At 40.0% G+C, this 27,517-nt stretch overlaps 2 protein-coding genes across 3 annotated transcripts in view; one reads left to right on the forward strand and one right to left on the reverse strand.

Annotated features, from left to right (window-relative positions):
• Positions 1 to 3,638: 3,638 nt before the first annotated feature.
• On the reverse strand, positions 3,639 to 4,903 carry nupr1b (nuclear protein 1b). The gene is made up of 3 exons (XM_062483585.1): positions 4,679 to 4,903; positions 4,333 to 4,470; positions 3,639 to 4,032 (listed from the first exon to the last, which is right to left on the reverse strand). Exons 1-2 carry the CDS (start codon positions 4,773 to 4,775, stop codon positions 4,343 to 4,345), a joined length of 225 nt encoding a protein of 74 aa, XP_062339569.1. The 5' UTR covers positions 4,776 to 4,903; the 3' UTR covers positions 3,639 to 4,032; positions 4,333 to 4,342.
• Positions 4,904 to 7,747: 2,844 nt separating this feature from the next.
• The window catches only part of sgf29 (SAGA complex associated factor 29), a 28,331-nt gene continuing 8,561 nt past the window's right edge, over positions 7,748 to 27,517 (forward strand). The window contains exons 1-4 of one of the 2 annotated variants that reach the window (XM_062453830.1): positions 7,748 to 7,860; positions 8,333 to 8,403; positions 27,073 to 27,148; positions 27,312 to 27,384. In XM_062453830.1, the coding sequence (XP_062309814.1) occupies positions 8,338 to 8,403; positions 27,073 to 27,148; positions 27,312 to 27,384 (215 nt within the window). In that variant the 5' untranslated portion in view covers positions 7,748 to 7,860; positions 8,333 to 8,337. Of the gene's footprint in view, positions 7,866 to 8,332; positions 8,404 to 27,072; positions 27,149 to 27,311; positions 27,385 to 27,517 lie in introns of both variants that reach the window. The other variant, XM_062453839.1, reaches the window with a different exon arrangement.

Below are 27,517 nucleotides of genomic sequence, written 5' to 3' on the forward strand. Positions count from 1 at the left end.
ACTGAATGAGATGTACCAGTAGTTTCTGACGGTACTTCGCCTGTTAATTATTCAATGTCGTTCATTTTTGTAAAGCTACGTGATGGTCTAATATTCGTGTTCATTCATTAAAACCATACATGTGTATTTGAGAACTGTAATTTTCATACAATAAATATGTTTTACTGTGATGTTCAACTAGTCTACACCACACTTTGTAATGTTCAGCAAACAGTATAAGGGCGGTAGAATGCTTAAGTGTATGGAAATATTAAATGACCGCTCATACAGAGTAGTAGCCTACACGACCACTCTGCTTATATAGCTGTCTCTTTCCTTACATTTGTGATATGTATTGTGAATTAGGGGAATACTTGGGACAGTGGGGATGTGCTTGTGCAATATGATATCAATATTTGATCAAATTAAGTTCTTGGCTGCTCTTTTTCTGATATTCAACTAAATTGTCAAACAAATTCCTCTAACTTTCATATAGTTTAACTTACAGAAACAAGTTATACCTTAAAATGTAGGAAAAATTGTCCTCTTCCAGACAATGTAACCACTAAAGAGCTCACATTTACAGATTTTCAGCTATGAGCCTTGAAGCAAGAGCAGCCTTTCAAATTCTCTCACTAACTTCAATGGAGAGGTGGGTAAAATCCATCAGAGAAAGCAAGAAGGAAGACGATTTCGAAACTGTCGGTAGAGACATATCTTTGACCGCACAGATATATAAAGGACATCTCTAGTTTCGGCAGAGTCTTGGGTCTCGGAAAATATCCTCATATAAGTTCTTATTCAGGAACAGGATTTGTTACTTGTTTGTTGTTGTTTAGAAGTGCGCCACAACTTTGAACCAGTTTGTGACGTCTGAAGCATTGAACGTCATCAATCACGTGGCATCGTAATTTGACACAAGCTCCAAACCACTTTTTCGAAACTGTGCGTATTGGTTTTGCAACACAAGCATCGATGCGTCAGTGCCAGACGTCCCATCCCTAGTTTATACTCTTTTACAAATTTGATTTACAAACACAAAGTGCTCATTCTGAAGGGGTGCGGCCTATACACGATGCGGCTTATTTCCCGTAAAATACGGTATTTGGTGTATTTGGAAGAAGCAAGAAACCATTGATAAATGCAGAAATAGCAAATGACCAACAAATACCACTATGATGGCTATTTAAAAAATAGGCCTACATTTATTGGTGAAATTAAATTAACAATAAAATTAGTTGTGAACATAAATTAACAATGCATTTAGTTCTGAATATGTTTTTCTGTCAAGCTGATCAGAACAACTGTTGTTAAAAGGGCAGGGCTCCTTTAACCCTCGTGCTGCCTTCGGGTCACATGACCCAAAGGTTCATAATGAACCATCGTTGTGTTTACCCAATTTTACCCAATACAAAAACAAATTAAAATAATTTTCTTTTAACCTTTGCAATGTGGGGGGTCTGAGACAGCCTAGCTGTTAAAAGAAAATGCTTCACTTTGTCTTTGTATGCAGTAAATCTGTCGCAATACGACGGTGGGTCACAATGACTGATGGGTCAGAATGACCCGAAGATAACACAAGGGTTAAGAGATCGAGGAGGTAACTGTATTATTAGTATGCCAAGTCATTACAATCATCATTGACCTTAAAAGCCACGCGCCTTAGTCTATGTAACCAGGGTAACAAAGACGTTGAGTGACGGTGAAAGACAGCTTGCCCGGCATTCTGATACATCCATGTCTCGTAAGCATTAGAGTAGGGTGAGCACGAAAATACGGGACATATTGCGTCCCGTATTGACTCAGTAAGGGACAGTGAATTGTAGGGGTGGAACGGTACACTGAAGTAACGGTTCGGTTCATACCACGGTTCAGACATCACGGTTCGGTACGAGTTCGGTACAACGGAGGGAAAAGAAAAACAAACCAGGTTCCTCTACGAGTGAATACGGCGCATTGAAGATGACATGTAAATTCCGATTGCGTCAGTAATTTTTTGGGCCCTATTTGTATGTGTAATGGCGAATGGTGTTCGGCTACGTGTGGAAAATGGGAAAGTGTACTTTCAACGAGACATGGCTAGATCACAGCGATTTCCTTTTTGGTTACAAGCGGTACCCAGCTCCAGGTACGAGGCTCGCTGCAAACTTTGCCAAAAAAATATTCAATTGGGTGTGAAGGCACTGGAGTCACACAGTTTCTCTCTCTATTTGAGGGCAAGTTTGTTTTACCCTATTTTCATTTTGGGGGTAAGGTTTTGGGGATTTGGCACGTTGTTGGGTGTGGAAGGTTACTAATGTGATTAACCAATGTGTAAAATTAATGCTTTTTCAATGACTGAATTCATTTAAATAAAAAGATTTTTTCAGAATTTATTTGATTTGAATTTTGGTAATGCGTCTTGTAGGTCTTCAATGTCGATCTTTATGGTCTTGCAAAGTCTTAAAAAGGTCTTAAATTGGACTTACTGAAACCTGCAGAAACCCTGACATAGAACCTACATTGCTACATCACGGGTGTACAGTGCGATTTACTTCATTTGTGGAATTGCTTTTACATTTTTGTAACGCGATTTACGTGTGCGAAAACAATTTTACATTTGTGGAACGTGTTTTACATTTGTGGATCGTGTTTTACATTTGTGGATCGTCATACGCATTCGCAATACTTTTGACTCACCGTTTTGACTCTAGCGTCAAATCGGTGCCAAAAGTCACGTGCGTCAAATCGGTGTCAAAAGTCACATGATCTAAGTTCAGCTTTTTATGGCCCTATTTGAGAAGCTTTATGGCACCAATTTTACGCAACCCCTTTGAACATGTTTTGCAAGTATGTAGTTAGAAAAAAACTCAAAAGCAAATCAAAATGTGATTGTTTGTGGACAGTTAGTCACATTTCTGGATCTTGATTTACATTTGTGGAAAGCAATTTACATTTGTGGAACCAGTTTTACATTTGCAAAACATGTTTTACATTTGTGGAACACGTTTTACATTTGTGGATCGTCCTACACGCATTTGCAATACTTTTGGCCCTGTTTTTAGGACAATGCGCAGTTTATTGGACAAACACATAGCGTAGGCTACTTTTGGTGGACAAACTTTGTTGACTCATTTCTTAAAATCGCCTTTTATTTTTTAGTTTTGACAACATCCGTGATCTTAGTTTCCTACTCTTAATTGTGAATGAGAGCTTATTGATTTTAAATGCTCCGGAAATTAAGTGTTGCTCGACTAGCCTATATTAAGGTGATTTGTAATTTGAATTTGTAAGTGTGATTCTGTATGGATTCTCGAGCCGTAGTGTCATATTGATGGTATTATGAGGTGTATTAATTTAGGTAGGACTAAGTATGACGTCACTGAAGGCCTAGGCGTGAAATGCATGGCCTGCCACTGCTCAAAGGTAAGCACTTCCCTTATGACACTATACCTGGAAACTGGCAATTTCTCTTGATGGAAATGCACTCTGAATAACACCTTCAGTACATTAAAAAAGTACATGTTGTTGCTATTTTTTGTCTCAGTGGCAAGACCTTAGACAAAAAGTAAACAGTATTGCATGATTGTAATAATGTTTCAGGGATTTATTTTTCACGTCATAATTCTTGTGACTCACTAATAGATCTCATGAATCTTTATTGTCGTCCATGTAATAGATTTCAAACATGTTTATTATAGATTGTGGATTTAGAAAAATATGTTCAATTTAAAAATTAAATGACAGTTATTGTCAATTTAAAATAAAACACTTACACCATTGCCAACACCATTATTACAGCCCACTGTTTGAGTAGGTCTAGAAGACCACAAACAGGTGGTTTACATCAAAGTCTTAGGCGACGGTCAACATCACAGGTGCATGGAGACCACAAGACAATATACCATTTGCTTCTCTTGATGGGGTCTACAGATCCCTATGCAGAAGCTGGTCATCAAAACAGTAACAGCATGTTTCTCTGCTAACTGGAGTTCACATTACTGCTGTCTGCTCATCTCGCTTTGTCGCCAACGCGGCCATGGTCGATTGCCAGTATTAGCCATCCAGTTTGCCCTGGAAAAGAAAAAGGGGTTTAGACGGTTACTTTTAATCATGTTACTAGGTGTTATACTTGGTTTACCATGCATTGAGAGTATCCTAAACAAGCTGCCTGTCAGTCATCTCTGAGAAGTTTCAGTTCACATGAACCAGATCAATTGGAATAAAAAACTTTACTGCATCAGTATAAAACATATACACATATATACGAACACAAACGTTTTATAATTAAAATGTGTCATGTAGCTAAAGGTTTGGGAATAGGCTGTTTAAGACAAACAACAATTTATTTTATAAAGATCAGCCTACAATTACCTCCACAGCCTCACTCTTTTGCATTCTTTTCTGCGTTCTGCAGCTTCTCTGTGATCTTGCGCTCGTGTCCTCCGGGGTTGTGTCTATTGGTATTGTCACTGGCTTCTTTCTTCGTCCTCCCCTTGCGCGCAGCTCCACCTATGAATAAACAATGATGAACGAACCAATGTCTAACAAACTAAAATATACTTATGCCACACCAGACACTAGTGTTACACAAGCAATCAGTCACCAAGTGTCTGTGCGGCACGTTGAGGTGTTGGGAAACTCAAATGTTTTACCCTCTAACAGACAAAAATGAACACGGACACTGAACACTGCCGTGGTCTGGAATTATATTAGCTACCTGTGTATTTGTCTGTCAGGTTGTAATACTCATATTCGTCGTAGTAACAATCTTCAAACGTAGTTGGCTCAATGTTTTTTGCATCCACAAAGCTCATGGTGGTTCTTACAAGATACAACAACTTTAAAATACTTCAAATAATGTACCACAATCGATCAAGGAAGTAACTGAAACTTCTTCTGTTCACTCACGGAGTAGGCTACGTGTTTTTCAGAAAATTTCAGTCTGCTTTTTATAGTTGCTGCTCCGCCTCTCACTCCTCCGATGAGTCCTTGACCTAAAAGTAGGCTACTGTAAATATTGCATCACAATTTGTAAATATTTGATGTACTGGCAATGCCAACTAGAAAATAAGTCACTCTAGTTGTAAGTCGCACGTGGCTTGTTTGTGTATTTGTGTCCTTTGTGTCACATTTGTGTTCCGTTTCCTTTTCCTAATGAAAGTTTATGGAAACAGAAGTAGACTGGCTTTTGTCTGGTCCATGCACACTCTTATATTCTTACTGTAGCAGCCTATTGTTGTTGTCTTTTATATATCTAGTACATTGATATGGAATGTTATACAGAAACAGACATAGGTGCTGTTTTGGTTCACATGTTCAATTTGTTGTTCGAAATTATTGTTCTGTTGTCGTTTATCCTTCTTTTTGGAATGTGTGACAGCGCAAGCTGAAACTACATTTCATGATATTGGGCTATTGTTCAGTGTCGGTTTGGACATTTTATTTTTCCGCTAGTAACCCATAAACAAAATCTGCTGAATTTGTGAGTTGTTTCTTTAGACACCACTAAAGCAACTTAATTTATTTTAGCATGTAATACAAAAAATAGTGCATTTGCCGGATACAATTATGAACATAGGCTATTTATTTTTAAACAATTCCATTATTAAGGTAGATCGGTGCCATGGAAACCCCACCCCCGCCCGCCACACTGCCTTGGACCTTGGTTTAGATTATAGATGTTTTCTATAAGATGACTTATATCAGCACCTGTGCTTCATAGAAAACTTATCACTGTGTGCTTTGACCCACTTCATCCCCCCTGTTCTTTCAGATTTGACCTTTATCAGATTTGTCAGTGCTCCCTACATTTACATTTATGCATTTAGCAGATGCTTTTATTCAAAGCTTCCACAAGAGAGCTATACAAAAGTGCATAGGTCACTGATCATAACAACGAGATAGCCCCAACATTGCGAGCAACCAAAACATGAAGCATACATTGTGAAAAAACAAATAAGTACCAAAGGGAAGAACCATAAGAGCATGCAGTTAAACAAGTTACAATTAAACAACATGAACTTCAAAAGTGCAAGGGTGTACCTGTAGGAAAGCAAGCAACTATAATATAATTCAAAGCGAGTACAAGAATTTAAATCCGTTACAACTAACCAACAAGAGCAACAAGTCTCTCAATAAGAGTCATTGTGATCCTGGAGGAAACTAACATCATCCCTGCTGAGTGTATGTAAATTATAAAACATGGCTGATAATGGTACCATGCATGAGTTGAAAAGTGAGTGGCAAGAGAGCATTGATAATGGTTTCTGAATTAAATAACTTGTTGCTGACATTACTGACATTTATTGATTGGGAAGTGACTAGAAATGAGTTATTTCCTATTTTTGATCTATTGTGGATTATTTTAACCATGCTATAGTACTATTACACTGGTAAATTCAGAAGCTCAAGATGGAAGTGTTTCCTACTTTGTAAAGTATGGAATTTTCCACAGAATTGTATTTTGTTACATGACCTCATTGTTTGTGAGCATTGCAGGAAACTGGCAGTCATAGTTGAGATTAGAAAAAGCTGTTGGCATACTTCCGTCACCACCCTTTATAAATGTAACTATAAAACCAAGTTTTAAAGTTTAGTCAGTGCAAAAATGTAAGGGCTTATCCTGCCATATGTGCAATATACTTTTCTTATCTTTTTGTCACCCACTACATTTGTTTGCACTCTTTTCTGCACTGTCCCTTTTTTGCCCAAATAATTATCTTGCTTTTCTCATTTGTAACTTAAATCCTTTTCTAATTGATTCCTTTTATGTAACTTGAGAACTTTGCCTTTAGCTTCTCCTCCTTTTGCATTTTGGACAGACTTTATGTCATGTACTCTACTTATGTCAGGAGCTCTGTACAGTACATATTTACTTAACCCTTGTGTTATCTTCGGGTCATTCTGACCCATCAGTCATTGTGACCCACCGTCATATTGCGACAAATTTACCGCATACAAAAACAAAGTGAAGCATTTTCTTTTAACCGTTGGGCTGTCTCAGACTCCCCACATTGCAAAGGTTAAAAGAAAATTATTTTATTTGTTTTTGTATTGGGTAAAATTGGGTAAACACAACAATGGTTCGTTATGAACCTTTGGGTCATGTGACCCGAAGGCAGCACAAGGGTTAAGTACAAACTTGCCCATTTAAGCTCCTGCCAATGTGCTAAAGTTGCCTGTAGATACTTCACACAGTTTGGCTTTCAGGATGAGCCCGTACTTATCTGTGTCTGTCTATCATCCACTTGGTGACTTGTTTCTCTCCATATCATGCTTGAATATTAACTTTCCATTATCACCTCGCCACCCTTTGCTCCTTCACCCCTCCCAGACACACATCCATGTCTCAACACACCAAACAAAATGACTATATCAAGATATTTGCTTTCAGAGCAATACATTCCCTATTGTTTGGTGACTATGTTCTTCAACACAAGTTGTTGAGCCGTTGAGGGTTATTGTACTGGAGCCCAATCCCTCTGCATTTAGCACAAATGTCGATCATTCTTGCTCCTTTTTTCAGAAATCTGCTGACTGCATATTTGGCATGCTTACTCAAAGAAATGGCCTTAGCATTGGGCATACATTATGAAATATAACGTAAGCTGTGTATCTGTTTTAAAAATAGATTTATAAAATTCAGTAAGGAACAGGCTTGAAAAATAAGTATGTTTCAATTAAAAATAATGTTTGCTTATTTGGAGGAATGGACCGATACTTTATCACTGTAGTCTTTACATGAGCCTTTAAAAATGCGTATTGACATAGCTTGTTATAGGACGGTTCTGTTTGTCCCCGGTGATGATCTGTACTACTAGGCATTGAGAATCGAATGAAAGCTAACAGGCTAAATAGCTAAGAACCAAAAACGTGAGACGACGGAATAATAGGAATCGTGTACGGTAGCTATACAAATACCCCAGTCCCTTTTTGAGTAGTATTGTTTTTCACATCCAACCACTGTTGGTTAAACTGAAACCACATATCATACTGAACAGAATGCATTATAGTCTAGCTAGTTGTTGCTATAGTACAGTAGTATAGTAGTAGACTAAAGTAGTTGAGTTAGAGCTAGCCTAGCTAGCACAGGCTAGATAGCAAAATTACACACAACATGTCTACTGTTCTAGTAACATTTATCATTCGCATACAGGACTGATATGACTTTCAGAACTGTTAACTAGTTATCAGCAAGCTCGCTTCATAGTTATATTTGAATCGGTTGATACAGTTGCTGCTTATTCTACTATAGGCTGTCTATAAATGAAAATGACAGCTCTTATCGCGTTGTGTTAAAGCCTACTGTAGTACTAGAAACCAACGTTATTTCTGAAATGGGCTGTAAAAGCGTTTTGCTTCTCATCCACAGGCAGCATGTCGGCAGATACTAAAATCGCTGAGCTTTTAACGGAGCTGCATCAACTTATTAAGCAGACACAGGTGAGCCGAACGCAAGTGATCTTCTCGCTACCGCCTAGGAGTAGGAGACCAGCGGGTTACTGGGGGAAACCCTTACAGTCAGAAACACTTGCTGTGACTTAAGTTATTTGCACACTGCCCAGACAATGCCCAACTAGCCCCAACATTCTAAGTTGGCAGTTGTTGGTTGTAGAATGTTCAGAAAACTACCAGTTCCACACTGCCCAGACAGTAACAGACAATACGCTTTTGTTGCTTATTTTGCTTATCTTGCTAATATCCGTTTTAGCCTTATTTGACATGGATGAAGTGGAGGGCTTGTTATGTTCTAAGTCCAGGGGTCCCCAAACTTTTTGTTTGGGGAGCATGTAGTTAAACAAGTTACAATTAAACAACATGAACTTAAAAAGTGCAAGGGTGTACCTGTAGGAAAGCAAGCAACTATAATATAATTCAAAGCGAGTACAAGAAGTTAAATCAGTTACAACGAACCAACAAGAGCAACAAGTCCCTCAATAAGAGTCATTGTTTTCCTGGAGGAAACTAACATCAGGTCCAGCAAATCATTCCTAAGTATCGTTGGACTCCCGGAACAAGTGCGTCTTTAACCTATATACAGGGTTTTTACTGGGTCAAAATGGGTCTTCGGTGCTCCAAAAAAAAAAAAAAAAAAGTATATATATATATTCTTTTTTTTCTTTTTTCTAATCAATGTATTTATTCCTTCCCAGGTGTTTCCCCCCCCCCCCCCCCCACATATTTGCACATATTTTCGTCCAATTTCCCCTAAAGCAATAAAGTTTGGCTACTTAAAGACACCATACACTCATGAAGTATGTTCTAAATGGCATACATGCTGCCAATTAATAATTGACGTAACAACTTATTGTAAATGGTCAATAGCCTAGCCTATCGATTAAGGTAGGCCACTCTGAAGCATGTACACTGCCTGCTTCATTTGATCTTGATAGGCTAAGTATTCTGTAGCAAATAATAACAATAAACCCACTTTTTATTAATTAAAACTACTTCAGCATAATAATGCATCTAAAATACAAACCTGAGCAAGGGCAGCAATCGCTATCGACTCAACAGACAATTTAGCTAGCAGGGGAAGAATACAAACAACGAAAATCACCAGTTAACTTAATTTAAATTTGCAAGAACTATAGACTTATACAATAATAGCTTAAATGAACTGACAACATAAGTTATACGACTTACAGTTCTCAAGGACGCACACACGCAATCTCAACTGCGGTGTGAAGCGCGTGTCCGTGCAATTCTCCGACATGGACTCTAACAATCACTGCTGATAGACGGCCATACATTTTGTACAGCCTGATTTCTGATACCGTGGCGGCAGAAATGTAGCCATAGAGGAAACACTGCACTATATATTATCATTCCAGGTTAAGAATACCAATGGAGGCTGCGTTGGAAATCGTAAATCAAACTTTTGTCAGCATTTTGAGTGGAAATTTCATTTGCATTTGTACAGGTGTATTCGTGCACGTCGGGCTGGCCCTCGCAGCGGAACGACAGTTTAATGGCCGCTCTGTCCATTTGCGCAACTCACAGTTGCTTATTGATCAGACAAGAAGACACGCTTATCAACTCGATGGCTATTTATCAAAACAGAACGAGGGTTCGGCTGTTATGGAAGCAAATCGTTACCAAAATGCAAATGCATTTCCAGAAATGCATTTGCATTTTAAGAATGTGGCTGCATTATTTGACTCATAAATGAAATTAGTAATCAATCATCCTATTTGCATTTAAATTTTCTTCTTCAAGAGTGCTCAATCTTTCACTTAATTAAAATGAAAAAGAAATAGACATTTGAGATTTAATTTTCAAAACATGCCCCAGCAAATAGATACCAAAATTCAATTTGAAATGTAAAATTTGAAAATTAAAATGCATTTCCAGAAATGCATTTTCATTTTAAGAACGTGGCTGCAAAATCGTGACCACAATTCAAATTCAAATGCATTTCCAGAAATGCATTTTCATTTTCAAGAACGTGGCTGCAAAATCGTGACCACAATTCAAATTCAAATGCATTTCCAGAAATGCATTTTCATTTTAAGAACGTGGCTGCAAAATCGTGACCACAATTCAAATTCAAATGCATTTGCAGAAATGCAAAATGAACGAAAAAGCATTCTGAGCGGCGCAGCAGAGTGACGTCAGTAGCCGCTCTTCTTCAGCTCCCTGCTGACCGAGCTACCCATCTTGTTCGGTAGGGAGTGGTGTGCACATCTGCATTGCATTACATTGCAAATGTGCCGGGAAATTGATTGAATTGCGGGGTCTTTAGAGGACGCATCACAGACTGAGCAACTTGATGTCAAACAATGAATAAAACAGTGGCAGAGCTACTATTAATGTGTAAATCTGTGACGGCAGAGTATGCAGCCAAGCTCTCTATGACTTGTTCTACTCGGTCACGGGCATCAGACTCAGATATATTATTAGATTCTACCTGTTCAGCTAATTCTAACAGTGTTTGCACAATTTGAGGGAGCGCCATGGTCTGTGATGCGTCCTCTAAAGCAGCGGTCCCCAAACTTTTTTGCGCCACGGACCGCTTTCATGTAAGACACGGACCGGCAGAACGTACTGGAAGGAAAGATAGGCCCTGGACAGCTGCGCTGCTAATGCATGTACATTCTGGGTTTAATGTGATCCTAGTTAGTGACTTCCACACCTAATGCGAGCGCGCGGAGCGCGCGAGAAAAATAGTTTAGCTGATTTGAGCGAAAAATAGTTTTTGGAGTTTTATGTAAAATAAACAGCCGTTTTTTCAATTGACCCATATTTAAGTTTCTTAGCCTGGTTTTCCATCGTTATATTGTTACTAGCTAGCTTTCGATGTGTCAGTCCCACTGTTGTGTGTGACTATAAGCTACGACAGTGACACCCGAAGTGCGTTCCTTATATCCAGTTCAGGCCTATTCCAAAATTTTGATTGATTGCTGTCACGGCAGAAAATCCCGCTTGATGTTGGAAATGGAAGCAGGGTTTTCAGTGCTTTAGTGGCAATCTCAGGATAGCCTTCATCCAAAACACCGATAGAGTTGTTGTCTCAAACAGGCTTCATTGAGTGGTAACTATCACTTGTCATGTGTCAAGAGGAAGAGACGCGCATGATACCGTTCAATAAAGCCCACAAACTTGCTAAGAAATGAGTAAACACACGTCTTTGCAGAGCTTTTTTGCTCAGGTTTTAAGAATAAAACGTCTTTCAGACTCTGATAATCAATTAAAAGGAAATAATGTTATAAATTCTTTTTTGTGCGGCCCGGTACGAAATGACTCACGGACCGGTACCGGTCCGCGGACCGATGGGCACCGGTTGGGGAACGCTGCTCTAAAGACCCGGCAATTCAATCAATTTCCCGGCACATTTGCAATGTAATGCAATGCAGATGTGCACACCGCCCCCTACCGAACAAGATGGATAGCTCGGTCAGCAGGGAGCTGAAGAAGAGCGGCTACTGATGTCACTCTGCTGCGCCGCTCAGAATGCTTTTTCGTTCATTTTGCATTTCTGCAAATGCATTTGAATTTGAATTGTGGTCACGCTTTTACAGCCACGTTCTTAAAATGAAAATGCATTTCTGGAAATGCATTTGAATTTGAATTGTGGTCACGATTTTGCAGCCACGTTCTTAAAATGAAAATGCATTTCTGGAAATGCATTTGAATTTGAATTGTGGTCACGATTTTGCAGCCACGTTCTTGAAAATGAAAATGCATTTCTGGAAATGCATTTGAATTTGAATTGTGGTCACGATTTTGCAGCCACGTTCTTAAATTTTACATTTCAAATTGAATTTTGGTATCTATTTGCTGGGGCATGTTTTGTAAATTAAATCTCAAATGTCTATTTCTTTTTCATTTTAATTAAGTGAAAGATTGAGCACTCTTGAAGAAGAAAATTAAAATGCAAATAGGATGATTGATTACTAATTTCATTTATGAGTCAAATAATGCAGCCACATTCTTAAAATGCAAATGAATTTCTGGAAATGCATTTTCATTTGAATTTTGGTAACAATTTGCTTCCATAGGCTGTAGCCTACTTGAAACATACTATTGAGAACATATTCGCTGACATGCATTGCACGCAGACTTTTTTTTGGCTTTGGCGCTCGGGATTTGTCATTGGCGCTCGGGAAAACGGCTTTGGTGCGCGCCAACATTTTCTCTATGCAGGAAAAACCCTGATATATATATATATATATATATATATAGCCTATTAAAGGAGCATTATTGTTGGAATGCTGCTTCAGCATTCCAAGTATTGTTCTTTGAATCTTTAATCAACTTATTATTAGGTTCCTCCGGTAGGAGGGAACCTATTATTATTGGTATTCTTATTATTATTATTATTTTTCTTCTCCTTGCGCCCCAATATCTCAAAAAGTCCCTCATCATAAATTTTCTAATTTGGCACATTGATACTACATCCAAGTGGGTACCTCCACACCAAATATGGGCCACATCGGACCATAGGGGGCGCCACAGGCCACGCCCAAAAGTCCGATTTTCAAAGTGATAACATTTCCACCCTATTGCTCCAATTCTTCTGAAACTTGGTGTGCATGCCTCATTTTTCATGAGGAACAAAAAAGCCTCAAGGACCCATAAGGTCCGCCATGATGGATTTTCCTGTACTGTGATAATTTGGGAAAACCTTCAAAATTCCTCTTCTCTTGAACCAAATGTGAAATTGACTTGAAATTTGGTACAGATATGTATCATTGACGTATTTAAAAACGTTACTTAAGGCAATTGAATCAAGTACAAAATGGCTGAAATGGGTGTATTTATGTAAATGTCCACATTGCCTCAATATGTTTGTGTCACTAAATCAAATGTATTTTTGAAGGATGGTTCAAACCTAATAAGCTTTAAGGTGACATGCCTCTGAAGTACCATGCAAAGTTTCACCTTGATATGTCAAAATATGACTGAATTACAGCTGTTTGAACTTGGACCAAATATGACAATGCTCGCCATTGGAGAAACAGCTTTTTTTAATTATCCAGTTATTGAACTTTGTGTATTCCATGCCTGGGAATGGCTCAATTGGCTGAGATGTTGTGCTGGTAATCAAGGTTCAATACCAGTCAGAGGCATAGTTTTTAATTTTTTATTCTGACCAAACGGTTTCTAGTCTCCCGATAAATCCTCCGGTTGTAAAACATAGCAATGCGTGTTTATTTGAGCCCATCACAACACTCCGATCATCTGTTTAGCGAGACTGTGTAAACCACTGCAAAACAAGCCAGGTTCACCACAGTAGCTAGCTACTTGTAGTCTACGCATGGTAGAGATAACTCTAATGGTTATCTCTAATGAAGTAAATTAATTGTTCAGGTGGATCCCTTGCCTGTTGCACAAATTCATTTCAGTAACCTGAGCCAGGACACATCCCCACTGATGCTAGGCATGATTTTAAATTTGACAAGTTATGGCACTCCTAACAACCTTTTAAAAAAAACTATGAGTAAGTTATTCTTTACAGCAGCAACCCAGTCATTCCGTTGTCCCGTTTTTATAGGAAATGTACAAGCAGTTTCAACTTTGGACGAATTTTACAATGCTTACCACAGGAGAAACAGCTTATTTTTTTATACAGTAACTGAACATGACAATATTCAGCACTGAGAATATCTCAATGGGCTGGGATGGTGACCTGTAAAGTATAAGGTCGTAGGTTGGAATCCAGCCATAGTCTTTTGGCCTGTCATAATTTTGATTATCTGTTCAGTTCAACAGGATGACATCATTCTGAAGTACCACAAACAATTTCACCTTGGTATGTGAAAATATGATTGAATTAAAGCAGTTTCAACGTTGGCTGAATCTAACAACGCTTACCACAGGAGAAACAGCTTACTTTTTTATACAGTAACTGAACATGATAATATTCAACACTGAGAATAGCTCAATGGGCTGGCATGGTGACCTGTAAAGTATAGGTAAAGGTAGTTGGTTGGAATCCAGCCATTATCGTTTGGCCTGTCATAATTTTGATTATCTGTTTAGTTAAACAGGATGACATCATTCTGAAATACAATGCACAATTTCATGCAATTTCACCTTGAAATGTCAACCGTTTCTTAACCTTTGTCCAAAAGCTGACCAAAGCTAATACTCTGCCCTTTCTATTCATACAATCCCAACAGTTGGTGTGTAGCAGAGAGGATAGAGAGACTGACTTGTAACCTTATGCTCATGAGTTCAAATCCCCATTCAGCCTGTTGTTGGCCAAACATGAAGTAGTTTTGCTCCCTTGTTGTCCAACTCTCGATCTTCTGCAGTGTACATGTTTATAATATTTTGCCATTTTGCGGAGGAACCCGCATCGCTGCTTGCAGCTATATTTTTTCTTCTATTTCTTCCGTGGCACCTTTCAGCGCCTTCAAATCCACAGCTATTAAAACCGTTCAGCTATCAAAAAATTCAGCAGTTTCAGGCCATGGGTGCCATGACTTTTCAGCTTTGTACCTCTTATGCTTGAATTAATATAAATCAATATTCATAATATTTTTAACATGGGTTTCCAATGGAGTTTTCTTTCAAATCCTCTCAAACTTCTTTAAACTTCTTCAACTTCCAAATCCTTCTTCTTCCTCAATCTTTCAGCTAGAGCCACCATTTAAACTTTAAAATGTTGACAAAACCCTAAACTATTTTTAAATAATTCAGCTTTTTGATATCTATTCAACTTTTTTCAATATCACTGATTATGTTTCATGACTTTTTCAAACCGTTTCTGAGATTTACATGGGTGTGTATGTGAAAGCCTAGAGTGCAGACTGAAATGCTTAGAGTGGAGGCCTGAGCTTCGGATGTCGTTGGAAAAATATTTCTAGTTTGCCAGCATTGCCACAATTTTCGCTCTTCATGATTAGTTTTTGGATCAATAGATAACTAATTTTGTGCTGGTCGTAGACAGTTGTCTGTTGAATCCAACAGACGTACACATTTGTTCAGAGCCCCACGAAAGCAAGACAAAGTCCAACTCTCGCCCCATAGAGACCAATGCAAATCTGGGGACAAAATCGTCAGAGAAAGCAAAAAGAACAAGATTTTGAAACTGCCGGTAGAGTCGTATTTCTGACCGCACAGACATATAAAGGATATCTCTGGTTTCGGCAGAGTCATTAAAAGTAATGGTAAATCCTTTCAAATCATAAAAAAGCTTCCTCTTTCAAACGTAACTACTTCAGCATACTTTCAGCTAGAGACACCATTCAACCTTTAAATGGTGACAACAAGACATTCAGCTATTCCCAAATGATTCAGCCTTTTCAAATATTCAGCCAATTTTGAATTATGACAGTTTTAAATACATTAAAATGTTTGCTCCTTCTTGATTTTTATGAATGAGCAGCTGCCTGCTCTTTTTCTGATATTCAACTAATTTGTCAAACAAATTCCTCTAACGTTCATATAGTTTAACTTACAGAAACAAGTTATACCTTAAAATGTAGGAAGAATTGTCCTCTTTCAGCCAATGTAACTACTAAAGAGCTCACATTTACAGATTTTCAGCTATGAGCCTTGAAGCGAGAGCAGCCTTTCAAATTCTCTCACTAACTTCAATGGAGAGGTGAGTAAAATCAGTCAGAGAAAGCAAGAAGGAACAAGATTTTGAAACTGCCGATAGAGTCGTATTTCTGACCGCACAGACATATAAAGGACATCTCTGGTTTCGGCAGAGTCTTGGGTCTCGGAAAATATCCTTATATTTTGGATTGGACGTATAGTTTTGCGTCTAGGTCAACTTGTTTGAGGTGTGGATGCTAGGTAAATGTTCGTTTTTCTCTCTGCCTAGCTCGTTAGCTATCACAGCTGCGCCATCACCGTGGCAACCAAACAAACAAGCACCAGGAAAGCAAAAGGAACACGTTTTTGAAACTGCAGGTAGAGTCGTATTTCTGACTGCACAGACATATAAAGAATATCTCTGGTTTCGGCAGAGTCTTGGGTCTCGGAAAATATCCTTATGTTTTGGATTGGATGTACAGTTGTGCGTCTAGGTTATCTTGTTTGAGGTGTGGATTTTAGCTACATTTCTCTTATTCTATGCCCTCAGCGCGCTAGCAATCATAGCTGCACCATCACCTTAACGACAGACACGCACCACTCAGTCTCTCACACAGGTGATTGGTACGTTTACTTGACCATGAGAAACACGATTACTAGCAATTGTCGGTTTATACCAATAATACGATTACTCCGTTTACATGTGTAATTAGTTATGCGATTACTCAATAAACGCGTCTTTTTTATTAATCGTTGTATGCTCCACGGCCAAAACTTGCACCATCATCCTTCTGCAACAAAGTGTCGCCGTCTCTTCCTGTATCGGCTCTACTGCTGTATGTTCCATTCCATCAACACATTGAATCCTACTAAGAAAGCCGAGTAAACACACTCAATGGTAGGCTACATCTGCTACTGCTATTACTATCCCAACTATAATTTCATCTGTTAAAACGATAATATTCTTGTTACGACTAGCTAGCCTACTTCTTCTTCTGTTTAACAGTTCAGCTTTCAGCTTCTCCCACATTGTAGGCTATTTTAGCTCTTAGCTTTGTTAAGATGATGCAGTTCAGCTTCCACACTGCCTCTTTTGTGTGACTCACACATTTTTGAAATTCATTTCAGCTTGTGGGTATTTTCTCATTTCTCACTTTTATACTTTTTAAAATATTAAGGTTTTTGTGCAAATTATTCTCCCTTTAAAAGTAATGGTAAATCCTTTCAAATCATTGTTGGAATGCTGCTCCAGCCCCTTTCAAAAATACCTTTCGGTTGCTTTGAAGCTTCAGCTTATAACTTTCTACTAAATTTTCACTATTTTCAGCTTTTTTAGCATGGTCAGCTATCCCCATTCAGGTTTTCAGCATTCTCACTGCTGTTTCGCAGTAACAGCCGTTTCTAGTTATTATTATTATTGTGAGAATGCTGTTAAGCATTCTCACTATTGTTTTCCTGTTTCTCTTTGTTTTTCAACTTCTTAGTTCTTCCGACGTTTTTTGGCCTTTAACTCGTTCTGCATACTTTAACCGATTCCTACAACTTTTGTATCAAAACGTTCAGCTCCTTCAGGAGATGATGGCTATGACTTTTGGTATTTATCACTTTTATACTTTTTAAGACATTAAGGTTTTTGTGCAAATTATTCTCCCATTATAAGTAATGGTAAATCCTTTCAAATCATTAAAAAGCTTCCTCCTCTTTCAAACGTAACTACTTCAGCTTACTTTCAGCTAGAGACACCATTCAACCTTTAAAATGTTCACAAGACATTCAGCTATTCCCAAATGATTCAGCTTTTTCAAATGTTCAGCCAATTTTGAATTATGACAGTTTGAAATACATTAAAATGTTTTCTCCTTCTTGATTTTTATGAATGAGCAGCAAGCAGAGTGGCACACTCTGCTTGCTGCTCTTTTTCTGATATTCAACTAATTTGTCAAACAAATTCCTCTAACGTTCATATAGTTTAACTTACAGAAACAAGTTATACCTTAAAATGTAGGAACAATTGTCCTCTTTCAGCCAATGTAAATACTAAAGAGCTCACATTTACAGATGTTCAGCTATGAGCCTTGAAACGAGAGCAGCCTTTCAAATTCTCTCACTAACTTCAATGGAGAGGTGAGTAAAATCAGTCAGAGAAAGCAAGAAGGAACAAGATTTTGAAACTGCCGATAGAGTCGTATTTCTGACCGCACAGACATATAAAGGACATCTCTGGTTTCGGCAGAGTCTTGGGTCTCGGAAAATATCCTTATATTTTGGATTGGACGTATAGTTTTGCGTCTAGGTCAACTTGTTTGAGGTGTGGATGCTAGGTAAATGTTCGTTTTTCTCTCTGCCTAGCTCGTTAGCTATCACAGCTGCGCCATCACCGTGGCAACCAAACAAACAAGCACCAGGAAAGCAAAAGGAACACGTTTTTGAAACTGCAGGTAGAGTCGTATTTCTGACTGCACAGACATATAAAGAATATCTCTGGTTTCGGCAGAGTCTTGGGTCTCGGAAAATATCCTTATGTTTTGGATTGGATGTACAGTTGTGCGTCTAGGTTATCTTGTTTGAGGTGTGGATTCTAGCTACATTTCTCTTATTCTCTGCCCTCAGCGCGTTAGCAATCATAGCTGCACCATCACCGTAACGACAGACACGCACCACTCAGTCTCTCACACAGGTGATTGGTACGTTTACTTGACCATGAGAAACACGATTACTAGCAATTGTCGGTTTATGCCAATAATACGATTACTCCGTTTACATGTGTAATTAGTTATGCGATTACTCAATAAACGCGTCTACATGATTCTTTTTTATTAATCGTTGTATGCTCCACGGACAAAACTTGCACCATCATCCTTCTGCAACAAAGTGTCGCCGTGTCTTCCTGTATCGGCCCTACTGCTGTATGTTTCATTCCATCAACACATTGAATCCTACTAAGAAAGCCGAGTAAACGCACTCAATGGTAGGCTACATCTGCTACTGCTATTACTATCCCAACTATAATTTCAGCTGTTAAAACGATAATATTCTTGTTCCGACTAGCTAGCCTACTTCTTCTGTTTAACAGTTCAGCTTTCAGCTTCTCCCGCATTGTAGGCTATTTTAGCTCTTAGCTTTGTTAAGATGATGCAGATGATGCAGTTCAGCTTCCACACTGCCTCTTTTGTGTGACTCACACATTTTTGAAATTCATTTCAGCTTGCGGGTATTTTCTCATTTCTCACTTTTATACTTTTTAAAATATAAAGGTTTTTGTGCAAATTATTCTCCCTTTAAAAGTAATGGTAAATCCTTTCAAATCATTGTTGGAATGCTGCTCCAGCCCCTTTCAAAAATACCTTTCGGTTGCTTTGAAGCTTCAGCTTATAACTTTCTACTAAATTTTCACTATTTTCAGCTTTTTTAGCATGGTCGCTACATAGACAACCTAGGTGTCAAAAGTTGCGTCTTGGTAGCGATTGAGTTGCTTGTATTTGTATTTACGTTCCGTTGCATGGTTTAAGTAGAAATTAAGTTTTTGTGGCGAAAATTGAAGCTAACGGTGGCTAACTTGCTAGCCACAGTCAGTGACGCTACTAACGTCACTAACGTCACGAAAACTCGCGTGACTATCTCTAGCAGAACATTAGTTTAGCTGCTCGTTAACTTCTGGGAGATAGCTAGGCTAACTGCTTTACTGCAAGGCAGCTGCAGAAACACCACAAGCAAAGAGGCCTGGGTGATAACTATTTGCTCATTTTACTTTATGATATGACACACAATTGTGAAGTATAATGTACAATATAAGTTGATATTATTAAGGAAGTTCATCTACTTTCGGAAACAGTAGTCTACTATTTCAATGAAGCATTAGCATCATGACATTAGCCTCTCTTGCCCGGGCAACACATACTACAGCGGTCTATGATGCATCTGTTTTCAATCGTTAAAATAAACATTCCTCACATACATTTTTGTTGTAGGATTTATTATGACATTACATTACAAGTAAACGATTTGTTGGTGAAATTACCATTACCTGTGGTTTCAAACCAGTGTTGCTCACTACAACGCTGTAGCCTATGCGAGACACACTACAAAAACATCTACACAGCTGTTTAGGAAGTCGACAAACGGCGACAGAACATGTTCGGCACTCCCCTTACTTAAATCAAAAGTCTATCTGACTACTAACCTGAACTTCATTGTCACAGCCTATTCTTTGTCAATCTGTTCATGAAAATAATTAATTTCAGCCTAAACCGTACAACGGAACGTTACACGGGCAGCTTCTCCACACAGGGCTATATCGCATTTTGCGTTGTTACTGATAATGATCGCTACCAGTGAGCTTTTTATGAATGAGCGATTTTACACTAATTAAATGTCAAGCTTATTTATGTTTTTGGGGGCATATATTTTCAGTTAGCAGATGGTACTGTTTGAATTGCGATTCCATCTTCTACTGCCGGTAACGTCGTAGAATAATCATCAAAGGGGGTTCTTTATTAATGAATGAATGCAATATGAGTAGGCTAAATGCCTGAAAATATCACGAGAAGGGAAAAACTTAAAAGGACGTTTAGGTCATAGAGATTAGGTCAATTTTTACACCGGTCTGCCAAATTAATTCGTTTTGATTCACCTATGAGGTTGCCTCTTGCAGGGTAAATGAGAAGACATCTATTTCATTCTACACTTCACTCGTATTTTGAGTTGTAAATGAACAGCAAACAAAATATGCTTTTAAATCTATGTAATCTTTATAAATAATAAGTATGCATTTTTATATAAAATATACAGAAATATCAGTTGTAAAAATGTCATTCAAAAACGGACCCCTGTGCAACCGACGCAAGCAAGCACACCCTACAATTTCCCCAGAAATTGTACCCTCTCTAGTTGTATATGTTTTTATTGATTGTTTTTGTCTCTGTCCCAGTTAACCTATTGGTAAAGTGGGACAGGGTGTTACTGGTTAACTTGGACAGACACTCAAGTCATTTAAAGGGGGTTTATGTCAATTTACATGTCAACAATGATTGCATTTATTAAGAGTAACTACTTTGGGATAGGCCATGATTTACTTTTCAGTATAATGTAAAACAGTCCAAAACATATTTCAGGATAGAAGGTTAAACAGACAGGGAGGATGTGCACTACTGTCCCCCTCCTAGACAACGCCTACTGTAACAATAGTATACTATAACATGCTAGAAAAATTATTTTAAAATACTTAAATTGCATACTTAAATAGACAGTAATGCTGTCCCACTTTACCAATATCATGAAAGAATTTGGGGTTTGGTTAGCAGAGGTTCAAAGAAGGGTCATGCGTCCTGTGTTTGGTCTTTCATGTTTTTTTCCTCATGAATAGTTTAAGGGAGACTTCAAGCTTTTCATGAATGTATCATGTTTGATTATATGGCAATACATTCATGGCGTCCCAAATACATCAAATGTCCAACCAGAGAAGAGAAGACTCTGGATCACTGCTACAGTACAGTCGGTAGAGCCTACCACGCCGTCCCTCGTGCAGCACTGGGTCACTCTGACCATACCATGGTCCATCGGATTCCTGCATACAGGCAAAAATTAAAGCTCTGTAAACCTGTTGTGAGGACATCAAAACAGTGGACCAGTGAGGCTATGGAGGATCTGCGGGCGTGCTTGGACTGTACTGACTGGGATATGTTTACGACTGCTACCAATAGTCTGGATGAACTCACAGAGGCTGTGACATCATACATCAGCTTCTGTGAGGACTGCTGTATTCCAACACGCACCAGGGTGAACTTCAACAACGACAAGCCCTGGTTCTCAGCAGAGCTCAGAAGGTTGAGGTCAGAGAAGGAGGAAGCATTTAGGAGTGGGGATAGAGACAGATTCAAGGAGTCGAAGAACAGGTTTAGCAAGGCGGTGAGAGAGGCTAAACGACTGTACTCAGAGAGACTGAAGCGCCAAACAACTCTGCTTCTGTCTGGAGAGGGCTCAGGCAGATTACCAACTACAAGCCCAGAGCCCCCCACTCCACTAACGTCTCCCGTCTGGCCAACGACCTGAACGAGTTCTACTGTAGATTTGAAAGACAATTGGACTGTCCTGATCTACCCCGTCCCACCCATGTGGCCTCCCCCCCTCTACAGTGACGACTCTCCATTCAGGATGGTGAAGTTAACAGACTTTTCAAGAGGCAGAACCCCCGCAAAGCAGCTGGGCCGGACTCGGTCTCTCCTGCCACCCTCAAGCACTGCGCTGACCAGCTGTCTCCGGTGTTTACCTCAGTGTTTCCGCTACGTTGATTTTTATGTGGCGGCACGCCACGGTTAAATTTCTTCCGCCACGGTATCAGAAATAGGGCTGTACAAAAATGTAGGCAGTCTATCAGCCGTGATTGTTAGAGCGCATGTCGGAGAATAGCACAGACACGCGCTTCACAGCGCAGTTGAGATTGCGGGTGTGCGTCCTTGAGAACTGTAAGTCGTGTAACTTATGTTGTCAGTTCATTAAAGCCTGTTATTGTATTAGTCTATAGTTCTTGCAAATTTAAATTAAGTTAACTGGTGATTTTCGTTGTTTGTATTCTTCCCCTGCTAGCAAAATTGCACGTCTGTTGATTCGATAGCGATTGCTGCCCTTGCTCACGTTTGTATTTTAGGTGCATTATTATGCTGAAGTAGTTTTAATGAATAAATAGTGGGTATATTGTTATTATTTGCTACAGAATGCTTAGCCTATCAAGATCAAATGAAGCAGACAGTGTACATGCTTCAGAGTGGCCTACCTTAATCAATAGGCTAGGCTACTGACCATTTCCAATAAGTTGCTACGTCAATTATTAATTGGCAGCATTTATGCCATTTAGAACATACTGTAAGGTGTCTTTAAGGGTGTCTTATTTCTTTAGGGGAAATCGGACGTGCAATATGTGCAATATGACATTAGCTGTTAGAGTATTACATTAACCTGCTCCAAAATATAGGGTTAGGACTTTGTTTTGGCCCGGGGGGGGGGGGGTTCGGACAGACCTGCCCCCACTGCTAAAAAAAAATCCTAGAGGAAACACTGTTACCTACATATTTAACCCCTCCCTAGAGACATGCCATGTGCCAGCCTGTCTCAAGTCCTCCACCATCATCCCTGTGCCCAAAAAGCCAAGGCCAACAGGACTCAATGACTACAGACCCGTCGCCCTGACCTCTGTGGTAATGAAGTCCTTTGAGCGCCTTGTGCTGGGACACCTCAAATCCATCACCGACCCTTTCCTGGACCCACTGCAGTTTGCCTACAGAGCCAACAGGTGGATGACGCCGTTAACATGGCCCTCCACTTCACCCTACAGCACCTGGACTCCCCAGCATCCTACGCCAGGATCCTGTTTGTGGATTTCAGCTCTGCCTTCAACACCATCATCCCCGCCCTGCTTCAGGACAAGTTCTCCCAGCTGAACGTGCCCGACTCCACCTGCAGGTGGATCACAGACTTCCTGTCTGACAGGAAGCAGTGCGTTAAGCTGGGAACACAAGTCTCTGACTCCCGGTCCATCAGCACTGGATCTCCTCAGGGCTGTGTCCTTTCCCCTCTGCTCTTCTCTCTGTACACCAACAGTTGCACCTCCAGTCATCCGTCTGTCAAACTTCTGAAGTTTGCGGACGACACCACCCTCATTGGGCTCATCTCTGACGGGGACGAGTCTGACTATAGGTGGGAAGCTGACAACCTGGTGACCTGGTGCAGCCAGAACAACTTAGAGCTCAATGCTCTTAAGACGCTTAAGTCGCTCTGGATAAGAGCGTCTGCTAAATGACTAAATGTAAGACAGTGGAGATGGTTGTGGACTTCAGGAAGAATACAGCCCCACTCACCCCCATCACCCTGTGCGACTCCCCAGTCAACACTGTGGCGTCCTTCCGCTTCCTGGGCACCATCCTCTCCCAGGACCTCAAGTGGGAACTGAACATCAGCTCCCTCACCAAGAAAGCACAACAGAGGATGTACTTCCTACGGCAGCTGAAGAAATTCAACCTGCCAAAGACAATGATGGTGCATTTCTACCATCATTGAGTCCATCCTCACCTCTTCCATCACCATCTGGTACGCTGCTGCCACTGCCAAGGACAAGAGCAGACTGCAGCGTATCATCCGCACTGCTGAGAAGGTAATCGGCTGCAGTCTGCCTACCCTCGAGGACCTGCACACCTCGAGGACCCTGAGGCGAGCGAGGAAGATTGTGGCCGACCCCTCCCACCCTGGCCACTCCCTGTTCCAGCTACTCCCCTCCGGCAGAAGGCTGCAGTCCATCAGGACCAAAACCTCACGCCATAAGAACAGTTTCTTTCCATCTGCTACTGGCCTCTTCAACAAGGCCAAGGACTGACACTGACATTCATTCATTATTTAACCCAGTATCTGATTGCGCTATTGCTATGTTGACCACTCATGCTGCTCATTCTTATTCTTATTTTTATATTATTTTATATTTAAATTGTTTTATTCTTAGATTGTTTAGTTCTTAGGAATAGTTAAACTTCTGTACCTTCACTTAATTTAAGATTCGTATATGTTTAGTGTTTGCACCTCCCTGCCACAGTAAATTCTGTGTTTGTATAACATACATGGCGAATAAACAGAATTCTGATTGTGATGGCAAAAAGTGACGTACAAAGAAATTATTCTGAAAGTGTCCCACTACCTGTATTCACTCCTATATAAAAAGAACATGTTCTGTGGTCTAATTTAAAATATAAGCAGTTTCCCTCTGTTCTCTACGAAATGGCCTAGTTAGTAGATTAAACATTTTTACCGTAAGATATTGAAGTTTAAAGTTCCAAATAACCTGAGTGTGAAAAACGTTTCAAATAGCCATCTAGGATAGGATACAAGTAGGCCTACTGTAATTTATAATACCTAATGTTAAGTTGGTATATCTCAGAGCGCCCCCTCCCAAAATATGGAATCTATGGCTAAAGTGAGTAATATAATCATATATTGGCGTCATTCTGGACAGCACCCTTTCATTTGCACCCCATATTCAAAACATCACCCGGACTGCATTCTTCCACCTCCGCAACATTTCCAGACTGCGCCCATCACTGACCCAGTCCAGCACCGAAATCCTGGTCCACTCATTTGTCACATCCCGCATCGACTACTGCAATGCCCTCCTCACCGGACTCCACACCAAACTCATCAACAGACTGCAAATCATTCAGAACTCGGCCGCCCGGATCATCACCTGTACCAAATCATCGGACCACATCACTCCTGTACTCATCCAACTTCACTGGCTCCCTGTACAATACCGCATCGACTACAAAAACCTTTTCCTCACCTATAAAGCTCTCCACAATCTAGCGACCTCCTTCACGAACATACTCCCTCCCGCACCCTCCGCTCATCCTTTTCTGGACTGCTAACCATTCCCACATCACGCCTCAGTACCATGGGTGCCCGAGCCTTCAGCTGCTCAGCACCCAGGCTCTGGAACTCCCTCCCCCCACACGTAAGACAATCAGACTCCATCGCATTATTCAAGTCTCAACTCAAAACTCACCTGTTCAAACTGGCTTACTTTCTATAACTGGACCCTGTGCACTTCACTTGTTTTTATGTTGATGTTCTGTTTTAATGTTGTTCTTATCTTTCATGCTTCTATTTTTTATCCTGTATTCTTTATTGTAAGGTGACCTTTGGTGACTTGAAAGGCGCCTCCAAATAAAATTTATTATTATTATTTATATACATCATAGATAATTGTGCGCGCTGACATTCCGCATGCGAGTATGGGTAGTTGTCAAGGGAACATAATCTCAGAATACTGCCAGTTATTGGACATTGCACATTGGTCAGACTTTCCAAACTCGAAAAACTCCATCCGACCAACACCAACTAACACCAACAAGCACAGACTGAATGGCGCACGCTTTGGTTGGAGTTGGTCGGCGTTTTTCTGGCAGTGTGCAAGCGGCTTTACGCCTGGGACACACTGCCTGCGATCGGCTGCGATCTGCTGCGACGCGCCTGGAAGCCCATGTTATCAAATGGGACTGAGCACACTGGCTGCGAAGCGCCGCGATTGCCTGCGATCGCCTGCGATCTGCAGCGATCGTTTCGGCAGCTGGTCAAAAAATTTTGCAAGACGCTTGCGAAATCGGCTACAGGATGATGAAATACACCATATTAGTTGATATATTTGAATAAAAAAACATTAAGATTTTACTCCATTAATTGTAGACTACGGTGAACATTTGTAAAGTTGTAGACTTTATAATTACACAATGTTGGTAATGAACAGCCTTTACATGTGGTTACCCTGATGAAAACAAATGAAAATAAACGGATTGATCTGTTGAGCTAGCATGCCCGTAGTTGTTTTGTTTGTTTGAGAGAAACGAGTTGTCACGCGTTGCACACAACACACACGTGCAGAGAGGGGGTCAGGTGGCTGAGCGGTGAGGGAGTCGGGCTAGTAATCTGAAGGTTGCCAGTTCGATTCCCAGCCGTGCCAACTGACGTTGCGTCCTTGGGCAAGGCACTTCACCCTACTTGCCTCGGGGGGAATGTCCCTGTACTTACTGTAAGTCGCTCTGGATAAGAGCGTCTGCTAAATGACTAAAATGACTAAATGAGAGAGAACCCCCAAGTCGATTTCAAAAATCCGCATCAAATGAATTCTCGAAGTTGAAAATCACAGGGAGTTGTATGACCCCCAGCAACAATTTTACAAGGACAACGTAGATAAGGATCAGTGCTGGGATATAGCCAATGCCATGTTTATGTACCATGTCAGCGTAAAGGAAAGCTCAGAGTCGCAGAAAGGCTTGGTGACCGGCGCGGAGAAATGCGCGTCTGGTGCTCAGTTGTAGCCAATCGTAGACGATCGTGTCCCAGGCGTTAGGCGACTGAGAACTAGCTTGCTACTATTCATTTGTTTTTATTGTTTTTACACATTTCCTTTTTAACAGCCAAGCAAGATAATGCAGTCTACTCAAAACCATTCAGTAGGAAATTATTTATTAGTAATGCCCTCTACAACTTCAGATCTAAGAATTGTGTATAAAATGTATAAAGTTGCCTATAGGCTACAGATAGAAAACTTGATGGAGACTTTACACTACTCTCTTTCCTCTCTTTTAGGAGGAGCGGTCACGTAGTGAACACAATCTGCTCAACATTCAGAAAACACACGAAAGGATGCAGACGGAAAATAAAAGTATGTTTCCATCTTACCCATCTTGCGGCTTTTTCTGTTGTTGCTATGTTGCAGTTTTCCCATGGCCACGTGACAGTGATGATTTCCTACAGTTGTAAACTGAATCCAGTACTGCACTGTACTTCTCTCTTCCTTAAATGTTGTTTATATCCATATCTCTCAGCCTCTCCTTATTACCGGACAAAGCTAAGGGGCCTCTACACTACAGCAAAAGCGGATGCTGAGGCAGAGTGCAGGTGAGCACCAGACCCTATTGTGTGTATTAAAACTTAAAGGCAGGATATGTAATGTTGTTGAGAAGCATTAATTATCATATTTGCTGAAATGAACTTCACATCCTAATAGCAACCAATAAATCAGAAGAAACAG

The sequence above is a fragment of the Osmerus eperlanus genome, chromosome 2 (assembly GCF_963692335.1).
Source record: "Osmerus eperlanus chromosome 2, fOsmEpe2.1, whole genome shotgun sequence".
Lineage (NCBI taxonomy): Eukaryota > Metazoa > Chordata > Actinopteri > Osmeriformes > Osmeridae > Osmerus > Osmerus eperlanus.

Coding starts and splice junctions, on each gene's coding strand:
- nupr1b (XM_062483585.1), bottom strand. CDS start 4,775: ATGAGCTTTGTGGATGCAAAAAACATTGAGCCAACTACGTTTGAAGAT. Junction 4,471..4,678: donor CCTGACAGACAAATACACAG/GTAGCTAATATA, acceptor GTTTATTCATAG/GTGGAGCTGCGCGCAAGGGG.